At 44.4% G+C, this 12,264-nt stretch overlaps 1 protein-coding gene across 1 annotated transcript in view; it reads left to right on the top strand.

Annotated features, from left to right (window-relative positions):
* The window catches only part of LOC140732549 (uncharacterized), a 110,508-nt gene that overhangs the window by 29,654 nt on the left and 68,590 nt on the right, over positions 1-12,264 (top strand). Inside the window, exon 4 of the mRNA XM_073055318.1 lies at positions 11,064-11,131. Coding sequence (XP_072911419.1) covers positions 11,064-11,131 — 68 coding nt within the window. The remainder of the gene's footprint in view (positions 1-11,063; positions 11,132-12,264) is intronic.

The raw sequence follows: 12,264 nt of genomic DNA, 5'->3' as shown, positions 1-12,264 counted from the left end.
ATAAATATAATCCTAATATATTTTTCTTATTACATCTAGCGTGTACCTCATTCAATGTCGCAAGGTGTTCCCTTGGGAGAGGCGGAACGCACAGTCGATTTCTGTGCCCAGGTTCGTACCCACCCGAGTCATCTGCTGTTCAGCTTTGAAAGTCGCTGTTGAGCCTTCTGAGGCCGCCCATTGAAGTCAGGGTGGAAGGTTGTGATTCTGGCTGGAGATACGTGAGCAGCGTGGCTCCACCGTCAGCGGTGTCGGGACCTCTCGTTTGTGGTGCAAGGAATGGAGATTTAGAGGTGGCTTAGAATGTTTGCAGGCATTGGTGGAATTCTGGACAGTGAAAGAATACAACGCGACATAGATCAGTTACACATATGAGCGTACGAATGACAAATGGAGATTATTGCGGGTACGTGTGAGATGTCGAACTTCGGAAGGGTCAGTATAAAATAAAGGCATGCAAGACCCTCAACAGCACTGACGTACAGTGGGTTCTTGGAAACACGTCCAAAGATCTCTAAGAACCTCAGGCAAGTATACAGAGTGGTAAAGACGGTTCATGGCGTGGGTGCGTTCTTTAGTCTGGACGCGGACAACAGAAGTAATAATATAGCAGCTATATACAGCTTGGAGTACCGAAGATGTGAGGTGGTTGGTAAAGATAGAGAAGGTGTAGATACTGCCTGGATCAGAGGATATGAAGTTGAAGGAGAGGATGGACATATTTGTGTTATTTTCACTGGAGTTTAGTCGCTTAGTGGGGTGAGTGACTTGGTAGAAGCTTAAGAACATGCGGCAAGTATAGATAGAGAAGATAAAAACTCACTAAAAACATATGCGCCCCCCCCCCCCCCACTCACTTAAATACCTGTCCTCTAGAAGTAGACGTATTTGTCGCATCAAATATTAGAGGACACGCATTTAAATCAGACAGGTAGCGCATGATGTGCGAGACAGGTTGCTTTCCTCATAGAACAGTGGGTGCTGAGAACAAGCTGAGGTAAGTAGGTACGACAGAGCCGGTCAGTAGACTTTAGATGGCCGTGTCAAATCAACAGCCTGTCAATCTCTTCCTTGAATACTCATTGATGAACCTCTTGAAATGTAAGCTAACACTGCATTTGTCTTCCACAGCACCGACTCATCTTGCAAGTTTACCTTAATGTTATTCTGCACTAGGACTACAAATTCCCTTTGCATCTCAGATTTTTGGATTGTCTCCCCGTTTAAAAAATCGTCTTCACATTTATTTCTTCTAGCTAGCTGCATGACCATGCATTTTCCAACATTGTGTTTCATTTATTACTTTCTTGCTCTAACGTGCCAGTAATTTTCCTGTAATATCATAGGCTGTTAACACGGTAAGCAGCTTCATGTGTGACACCTTGTCAAACGCCTTCCAGAGTCCAAATATACAACATTCTCTGCATCCTCCTTATCTATCCTATTTGCAGTAACCTCGAAGAATTGCTGCAGGCTCGTCAGACAAGCTTTTCCCTCACGGAAAACATGCTGACTTTGTGCTGTCTTGATTTGCGCCATCAAGTACTCCATAGACTCACCCTTAACAATGGTCTCCAACATCTACCCAACCACTGAGGTCAGGCTAACTGGTCTATAATTTCCCTTCTGCTGTCTTCCTCCTTTCTTAAAGAGTGGAGTGACATTTGAAATTTTCCAGTCCTCCGCAACCATGCCAGATTCCAATGATTTTTGAAAGATCATTACTAATGCCTCCGTAATTTTAACCACTATCTCTTTCAGAACCCTAGGGTGCAGTTCATCTGGTCCGGGTGACTTACGCAATTTTTGGTCTTTCACCTTTTTGTGCACCTTTTCCCTTGTAATACTAACTGCACTCACTTCATTTCCCTCACACCCTTCAACGTCTGGCACACTACTAGTTTCTTGCAGAGTGAAAACTGATGCAAAATACTCATTTAGCTCATCTGACATCTCCTTGCCCCTGGTTATTATTTATTCGGCATCATTTTCTAGCGGTTCTGTATCCACTCTCGTCTCTCTTCCGGTTTTACATGCTTGAAAAGGCTTTTACTATCCACTTTGATACTGTTTGCTCGCTTGCTCTCAAATTTCATTTTTCCCTCCTAATGATTCTTTTAGTTGCTCTCTGTAGGTTTTTAAAATTTCTCAATCCTCGAGTTTGCCGCTATTTTTTTCTTGGTTGTATGGCCTCTATATTGATTTTGCATTAGCTTTGACGACCCTTCTCAGCCAAGATTGTTATATTTTGGCATTTGAGCTTTTTTTCGTTTTTGGAATACATCGATCCTCTTCATTTACCCAGGACCTAACTCCATTGATGCTCTGAACATAGAAATCTGCAGCTCATTACAGGCCCTTCGGCCCATAATGTTGTGCCGACCATGTAACCTACTCTAGAAACTCCCTGGAATTTCTCTACCGCATAGCCCTCTGTTTTTCAATGCTCCATCTATAGATTCTTAAACGATCCTATAGTATCCGCCTCTACCACCGTCACTGGCAGTACAACGCTCTATATGAAAAACCTACCTCTGACATCCCCCTTGTACCGATTTCCAAGCACCTTAAAACTATGCCTCTTCGTGATAACTATTTCAGCACTGTGAAAAAGCCTCTGACTATCAACACGATCAATCCCTCTCATCATCTTATACACCTCTATCAGTACGCGTCTCATCGTCTGTCGCTCCAAGGAGGAAAAAACGAAGTTCGCTTAACCTATTCTCATAAGGCACTTCCTGCAATCCAGGCAACTTCCTTGTAAATCTTCTCTGCACTCTATCAATAACATCCATGTCCTTCCTGTAGTGAAGTGACCAGAAATGAACGTAATACTCCAAGTGGGGTATGACCAAGGGCTTATTCAGCTTTAATATTCTAATGGAAGCACCATCGTTTTAGTCGCTGTGGACCGATATTCCAATGCTGCCCACGTCATTGCCCTCTCCAAGCACCCATCAGCTCGTGAGACTGGCACACCCATGTTTCAACATGTGGTCAGGCTGCACGGCATTCCTCAAGACATCGTGTCTGATCGTGGACTACAGTTCAATTCCCGCTTTTGGAAGGCTTTCTGCTCTCTTGTAGGAGACAGAGCCAGCCTCTTCTCTGGTTTCCCCGCCACTCCAATGGCCAGACTGAGAGAGTGAACCAGCAGTTGGAGACAACCTTGCACTGTCTTGCTTCTTACAACCCCACGTCTCGGAGCTCCCAATTGATATGGGCAGAGATCCCCCACAATAATCTCCAGTCGTCCTCCACGGGTATATCTCCCTTTGAATGCCAGAAGGGATTCCATCCCTCGTTCTTTCCTGATCGGGAGATTGAGGTAGCGGATCCTGGTGCTGAACAACTGATCCAGTGCTACTAGCGCACCTGGAGACGAGCCAGGGCTTCTCTGCTGCGCACCCAGAAGCAACATACCCAGCAGACTGATCGGTTCTAGCGACAGATAAGGTCATTCAAGCCAGGAGAGGAGTTTTGGGTAGCATCAAGGGATATTTCCCTGAAAGTCGAGAGGTGCAAATTGGCACTGTGCTACTTGGGGGCCATGTGTAGTGAAAAAGTCTGTAAACAAGGTATCGTATAGATTGTGTCTAGCAGCATTACTGAAGATCCACTCAGTATTCCAGGTTTCCCATCCAAGCCGGTTACTACCGCTCCCCTGGCCACGGTCAACCCACCTACCCCTCCTCCTCGCTTGGTAGATGGTTCCCTACTCTATACGGTGAGGCACCTCCTGGCATCTCGCCGGGTACGTGGTAAAGTTCAATATCTTGTGGACTAGGACGGGTATTGTCCAGAAGAATGTTCTTGGATCCCGGCGAAGGACATCTTGAACAAGTCGCTCATCCACATTTCCAGCGGACATAGGTCTGTAACGTCTCAGGGGCTGTAACAAGGGATGGGGCTCAGTTAAAACCACGGATGCGACAACATAGCAGATACAGCAACTACGCATGTGAATATGTAGGTGTCAGTTAATTATTATCTCACTGTAATAGTAGTTAACTCCATTCTTTTCTTCGTAGCGCTTGTCAACACTTGAGCAAAGCACTGTAACGTTTCGCTGCTTGCTTGCATTCGGCCTTGCCTGAGAAATTGGACTGTCGAGTCAACTGACTCTGAAATCTATCGGTATTCGTTTTAGATTTAGTTATTTCACTCAGCCGCAGGGTTAGCTTCATTTTTCATTTGATAGTTTTAGATAACTACCGATTTGGCCTAGAAATACTGTTTCCTTTTCCCTTTAACTATGTGCATCTGTGAACTGTCCACCTGCTCCAGTGTCTCTCGCTCTGCACTTGGGCTATATCCGAATGCAATGACACCATTCCTGCCCTGAGACATACAAGTCTCTGCAACAATAGCCACAGCGTCATAGTTCCACATACTGATCTACGCTCTAAGTTTATCCGCCTTGTTTATGATACCCCTTGCCTTATAGTAGACACATCTCACACCGTCTAGCTGAGTACATCTTTGCTCTATCATCCGCCTATCCTTCCTCCCAAACTCCCTACAAGTTGTCTCTATTTCTGCCCCAACACCCCAATCGTCTGCATTTTCACTTCAGTTTCAACCGGCTGCAAATTGAGTTTAACCCTGCTCAATAGCATTAACAAACCTTCCTCCCAGGATATTGGTTCCCCTCCAGTTCAGGGGCAACTCGTCCCATTTGTACAGGTCTCCTTTTCCCCTGAAAAGGTTCCAATGATCCAGGAACTTGAAACCCAGCTTTCTGCACCATCTCCTCAGCCACTCATTCATATGCGCTATCTTTCTGTTCTGACCTTCCCTACCTCGCTCTATCGGGAGTAATTCAGAGATTACCACCTTGGAGGTCCTGCTTTTCAGCCTCCTTCCTAGCTCCCTAAACTTACTGCGTAGGACCTCTGCCCCTCTCCTGCCTATGTCATTGGTACCAATATGCATGACAACCTCTGGCCACCCGTGCACTTCAAGATTATTCTGCAAACTGTTACTATACGGCAACAATGAATATAGAATTGAGATAGGTGTTTTTAAACAAGTAAAACATTTATTAAACACTGCTCAATAAAAAACCAAACAAGCAACTAACTTAAATGGAAGTTAACTGCTATACGTCAACTCGAACAGTTCTTAAAGCAATAAATAACCATATAACAATCAACAATCACAGCACGGATGCAAACACAGTTCATAAAAGTGGTAAATGCAAAAGTCCGAATGATTTACAGTCAATTAGGAGAGACTTTCCTGAAGTAACGAATTCCTCGACGACGTGACTTTTACTGCTGATCCCAGCCGAAATATGCCTTACCTGAAGGATTTACGACGAAGGAAATAAAATGGCTTAAAGGTACTGACCGTTCCTTAGCGAAAGTCTGCTCCAGTCCTTTCTGCTCTTATAGCAGGGACTATCTCAGATGCAGGTTACTAATTCCTTCCGAATGAAGATTAAATAAGGTCGAATCTGTTTTACCATTGACAACACCAACTTTTCTCGATCCTTCGGGTTTTCCGTACTTCAAGAAATTCTTCACTCCCCAACTGGACTGCAAAGGTAGGAATCAAAACTGGCAGTGGTTTTAAAATCTGCTGGCACAGCTTACAATAGAAAGTAAAACTCCACTTTAAAACAAAACTGCGTCATCAGACGATCACGCAGCATAACGGAGTTGCTGACGAATCAAGCCACGAACTGACCTGCGTCACAGCAGGGTTTTCCCCTTTTATACCTGTTGAAATAGGCCATCACATGACCTCTCACTGGCGGGAAAATTACATCACGTGACCTCACATTGACGGGAAATTACATCACTTCACCATCACAAGACCATTACATCATGCCCAGCAGAGACTCAATTACATCATGGTCATGTACAGTCACAAGATACCCACGTGGTCTGTAACAAAACGCTCAGAGGCATTCTTGGCCCAAGCACCCGAGAGGTAACACAATATCCTGGCGTTTCTTTTGCTGCCTTAGAATCTCGTATCTGTCCCCCTAACTATCGAGTCCCCTATGACTATTCCTCCGCCTGCCACTTATGAGGCTCAGAGCCGACCACATTGATATTGGTCTGGCTCCTGCTTCCTTGCACAGATAAGTCATCCCCTTCACCAGTATCCAAAAGGGTATAGCTGCTGCTGAGGGGAACAGACACAAAGATCACAGACTTCCTTCTCCCTTCCTACTCACCAAATTCTGCACTCTGGGTGTAACCACCTGCTCAAAAGTCTTACATAAAAATTGCCCGCCTCCCTAATGATACACTAACGCTCTGGAAGAGAGGGTCGAGTGTAGTATATCTAAGTTAACAATCTCCAGTCCCCGAAACCCTCGCTTGCGGCAGTAGCACCAAGTCCCCAAAACCATCCCCCCACCTTTCACACCTTCTGTATTCACGTCGATGCCTCAATCTCACTTGCTGCTTCGAGGTTATAGGAATGGCGAGAAGGTAGGTGACTGGGATCCGTCATCAGCCATGATGAAATGGTGGAACATACTCGATGGGCTGAATGGTCTAATTCTGCTCCAATGTCTTCTGGCTTTATGGTCTTATGGAGTCGTTCATGACCCTGCAAATCATCCCTGGAACCGTCACGGGTTCCAACAGTTTTCATAGATGAAAACTTCATAGATGAAAAAGACAAAAATAACAAGCAAAAGGTGTAAAAAAAAGTGAAATAATTGAATAGATTTTCTATCTGGAGAATGTCTCCCAAGGAATCGTTTTTCGCTGGCGTCATCTTGACTGGAAGTGTGCACCAGCGTGCATTTCCAATGCAAACGGCATTATAAAAAGTACTTCAGAGTATCTATTGGGTAGTGCAGTAACTGGGTAATAGAGGGCTTGGGGGCTGACTGTAATAGTTAATCAGATTGATTGCCTGAGGGAAGGAACTATTTAAGATGCCGTTACGTTTCTGTTTTAATCGTCTATAGCGCTTTCCAGAAGAGAGCTGTTTGAAAAGACAGTTTGCTGAGTGGGTAGAGTCCACAATGATTTTTCTGCCTGTTTCATTGTCCAGGACACATTCAAGTCATGCAGTGACTGTGGACTGTAACTTTTGACCTTTTCGGCCGAACTGGCAGTCCGTTGTGATTTTCGTATTTTAGGAGGGAATGCAGCACCAAACCAGCCAGTAATGGTTTATGTGAACGTTCTTTCTGTAATGGCAGTGTATGGTTGCATCATTATCTTCTGGGGAAGATGGAATTTTACCAACCGACGTAAGCACCTCCATTTCTGAGCCGTAAAACCATAAATCATTGTAGAGAATTGGGCCGTTCAGCCATCAAGGCGAACCCGTCATTCAATTGTGACTGACTTATTATCCCTCCTAAACCCATCCATCTACCTGCTCCCCGTAACCTTTGATGCACTTATTAATCAATAATCTATATACCTTCGCTTTAAATATACCCAATGACTTGGTCTCTAAGCCACCTGGGGCAAGGAATTCCATCGATTCGCTACCATCTGGCTAATGCAATTCCTCTACATCTCTGTTCTAAAGCTAACTTCCTCTAATCTGACGCCGTGCCGTCTGATCCTGAACTTGCCCGCTACAGGAAACATCCGCTCTGCGTCCGCTCTATCTAGACTTCTCAATATTTGATATACTTCAGTAAGATCGCCCGGCCGCCATTCAGCGAGCGTGGGCACAGAGTCATGAAAACTCCTGATATTCTAGAAACTTTCATTCTCGGATCATCCTCCTGAGCCTTTTCTAGACTCTCACCAATAGATGGGGGGTGGGGGCAGACAAATGTCATCAGCGACCTAGCTTTAACTACTCGATCAGGCAGTGCATTCTATTGCTCTTCACACTCTGCGAGGCGAAAGTCCGCTTCACGGATCACTTGCCTCGGCCTTCAGCATGGGACTTCCAATTGCTACAATAGTATATTTTGAACACCTTTCCAAAACCCATATACACCTCATGTACTGCTCTATCCTCACCTGTTAATTTTATCATTTCATCAAAGACTTCAATCAGGGTAGTGAGACATGACCTGGCCATCACAAAGCCATGCCGACTATTCCTATTCAAACTATGCTCTCCATATGCTTGTAAGTCCTGTTCTTAATAATCCACTCCAATAATTTTCCACCATTGAAGTAAAGGTCGCTTGTCTATTAATCCTAGGCTTATCCCTACTGCCTTTCGTGAACTAAGGAATAATGCTTGCCATTGTCCAATCATCTAGTATTTCTCCTAAGGCCAGTGAGGACTCAAAGATCATCACCACCGAGGCCGCAATCTCATCCTCACTTACAGCAGTAACATGCGGTATGTCTCGTTCAACCCTGGAACATCTGTCATGTTTTTATCAAAAGTTCCAACACATCCTCTTTCTTCATCCAGACAGGTCCCAGCATACCAGCGATTTTACGATGGGATAATTGTGAGATCCAACTCGCTGCTAAGTAATGCATCGATCTTTTCACCAAATACCTCCTCTACCTCTTCCGACCCCAGGCACGTGTTTCCTCTTTCACCCTTGATCGGTCAAACCTTTACTTTAGTCATACTCCCGTTCTTCACATATGTGTAGAATCATTTTGAACTTACCGTAATATAACAGGTCAAGGATTTCTCATGCCTCCGTCCAGCTCTCCTAAGTCCCTTCGCAAGCTCCTTTCTGTCTACCTTGTAACTCTCAGGAGCCCTGAAAAAACTTTGCTTATTAAACCTCCCTTGTTCTTCTTGACTGAATGTCTTGCTAGATCTCTTATCAGCCATGGCTCATTCACCGTACCATTCTTTCCTTGCCTTAATGGGGGAAAAAAAACATTTCCAAGCCCTTATACAAGTGCTCACTACTGTAAACAGCCCCCACATTTCAGCAATGCATTTCCCTGAGAACATCATTCGAATTGCGATCCCATTTTCCTGTTCAATTGCATCGCCAATTCTCCACCCAAATTAAATACTTTCTAATATTGTCTGTTCCAATCCCTTGTCCAAAACTGTAGTAAAGGTCAAGGAGTTTGTCATTGTCTCTGAAATGCTCACTCACCGAGAGATCTATCACCTGATCGGGTTCATTGCCAAGAATCAGATCCACCGTAGCCTCTTCTGTGGTCAGCAGTCCACATATTGTGTAGAAAATCCTTTTGGGCCACCGACCAAGTTCTGCCCCGACCAAACTTTGCACTATGGACAGCTTGTGCATTCATGCTAGTCACACCTTTTCTGTTTCAGGAAGGCGAATCCGCCTGGGGCCATTCTTTCATTTGGTGACACATCCTCTATCAACTTTGTTGACTGTAGGTGAAGCTGTTGTCCTTAATAAGAACAATGAGAGCCAATTTCCACACAATACTTCCAGCACACCTACTCCCAATGTGGCCAGCGCTAGCTGCAAGTAATCTGGACTCAATCCAGATTTGATCCTTTTTAAACCAACCGAGCAGTTGGCTGTAGAAGTCTGCTGGAAATCTGTATAAGGCGAATAACTATTATTGATCGCTGAAAAATAAGAACAATGAGAAAGCGGTAAGTTGTTTCGGATTAAAGGAGTATGTGGCGGATTGGGTTGTTCTGTTGAGATGCGATCGGCACGTGAAATTCTTCAAGGTTCTGTGTCTGTTAAGTATTTAAAATCTCCCTGCAGGAGCGGGGGAGTCATTGTGCTATTTTCCGTGGCTCGGGTTTTACTCGGGTTAGTCTGAGCCAATATAAAGATCCATTAAGAGTTTGGTGATGCTGACGGTGAAATGTTTCAACAGACAGAGTCCTTAGCCAGAGTACTCGAAATCACGGGCATTTAATGTAAACTAAAGGCATGGTATTGTCTTTCCAGACAGTGAGTTGTGGACACGAAGCCTCTGCCAGTCAGGGCATAGGGAATTAATTCCAAATAACTGCAAAATTAAAGCAGAGCAAAACTGAGAAATTGAATCTTTACAGAACAATGATAGTGATCGCGCTGCTTCCACCAGTTTCCACCAGGAAAAGTTATTATCCCTCAAGCATCAGAGCCTTGAGCCAGAGGGGATAATTGCACTCAACTTCATTTCCTCATCACTGAACTGTATCCATTTGTACTGAGCTCGCTTTCAAGGACTTTTCATCGCATATCCTCGATATTTATTGCTTACTAATTTATTTATTATTATAATTAACTATATTTTATCTTTGCTTTTGTATCTGCAGTTTTTTACATTGTTGTTATCCGCCCTGCTGGGTGCCGTCTTGCATTGATTCGATTGTGTTTCTTGTATTTACTGTGATTGTCCGCAAGGAAAGGAATCTCGGGATTGTATACGGTGACGGTCGTGTACTTTGATAATAACTTTTATACACCCAGGTCGCTGACCGCTCTGTTTTAGACCCTTTCTACTGATGAACTGCTGAAGAACTTGGGCCATCTCAAACCATCGAATCAATCCGGTGATCATTCGTCATCACTCTTCACGAGTCTCATTCCTGTGTTGAACGTGTTCCCTGGCTACGTTGGCACAGAATTATATTCCCGTGGTGCATTCCCACAGTAGTAATCAAACCTCCTACAGCCATTCCCGTTATGTCCAAAGTTATGATAAGGCATACGATAAGCAAAAAAAATTAACTCTTTACAGTATAGAAACCTTTTAATAGCCTTATCACAGCGGGATTGAAGCTGCTCCTGAGCCCGGTGGTACGTGTATTCCCGCTTTTATAATTTCTGCCCGATGGAAGGGGAGAAACAGACAAAGTCCGGGGTAGGTGGGAACTTTGATTATGCTGGCTGCTTTATTGAACCAGCGGGAAGTATAGGCAGGGTCCATGGAGATGAGTCTGGTATCTATGATGAGTTAAGCTGTATCTACAACTCTCTTGCAGTTTCTTGGGGCAAATGTACTGGTTTGCTTCAAGCTGTCCATTCAAATGTAATAGAAGGGTTATGGGCTGAGTGCGGGTAGGTGGGACTAGGTGAGATTAAGAGTTCGGCACGGACTAGGAGGGCCGAGATGGCCTCTTTCCGTGCTGTGATTGCTATATGGTTATATGATATACATATGAATGTTCTCTGACACATCTGCAGCGACATTTTCATAATGTTATTTCTTCCGACACAGGATTGCTATGATTTTCCTGCTGGGACTGACGTGCCTGTCTGAAATATTCCCCGTTTTTCATGCTGCAAGTGAGTTCACCACATCGTCATCCCTCCCTAACCCACGCGTTAACAACTTCCGCCAGCGAGTGGTAGTTACTCATACAACCATGGGAATCTCTCTCACAAGCAATGAAGGGGCACGAAACTAATACACGCGCAGCAAAAAAAAACAAAAACAAATCAGGTAACAATCTGAACGGCGAGTAGGGGGTAATTAGAGTCGCAGAGACATAGGGCAATACAGCGCAGAAGCAGGCCCTTCAGCCCATCTAGTCCTTACCCAGTTTTTATTCTGTCTTGTGCCATGGACAAGCACCTGAAGCTTAGCCCTCCATACCGCTCCCATCCATTAGCTTATCCAATTTATCTCAAGTGTTGAAATCGAACCGAATGCACCCGTTTCACACTCTCAACACCCTCTGAGTGAAGACGTTCCTCCTTATGGTCCCCAAGATATTTCACCTTTCTCCCTGAATCATGAAGTCCAGTCTTACCCAAATTCTGTGGGGAAAAAAGCCTTCTTGCATTTACCTTATCTATACACCTCATCATTTTGTATTCCTCTATCAGATAATGTCTAATTCCCCTACAATCTATGGAACGAAGTCCTAGACTATTCAATCATCCTCTAGAACTCAGTTCCTCAAGTTCCAGCGCCATCCTTGTAATTTTCTCTGCACTCAGTCAATCTTATTCCGTTTAGGTGCTGTAGATTCCCAGAACTATACACAATACTTCCCATTAGGCCTCGTCAACGTCTTATACAACCTCAACAAAATATCCCAACTCCTGTACTCAATATCTTTGGTCAATGTGGGAAAAGTTCTATTGATAACCAGATCCATCTGTGACGGAACTTTCAAAAGTATGGAGCTGTATGCCACGATCCATATTCCTCTGTTGTACCGTACTTCTCAGTCGTTTGCCAAAGTACAACAGCTCACACTTGTCTGGATTAATTTTCACTTGCGATTTTTCAGTCCTCCAGCCTGGATTCCGGTGCATGAATTGGTGACCTCTCTCGCTGTCCACTGCACCCCAAATATTGGTGTCATCCATAAATTTGCTGATCAATTCTACTACATTGTCATCCAGATCATTGATATAAATGAGCCCAGCACCAATCCCTGCGGCACACCATTAGTTGCAAGCCTCCAGTC

This window comes from Hemitrygon akajei, chromosome 8, assembly GCF_048418815.1.
Source record: "Hemitrygon akajei chromosome 8, sHemAka1.3, whole genome shotgun sequence".
NCBI lineage: Eukaryota > Metazoa > Chordata > Chondrichthyes > Myliobatiformes > Dasyatidae > Hemitrygon > Hemitrygon akajei.
Note: the sequence above shows the minus strand (reverse complement) of the source record. Positions and strands in the feature narration are given on the sequence as shown.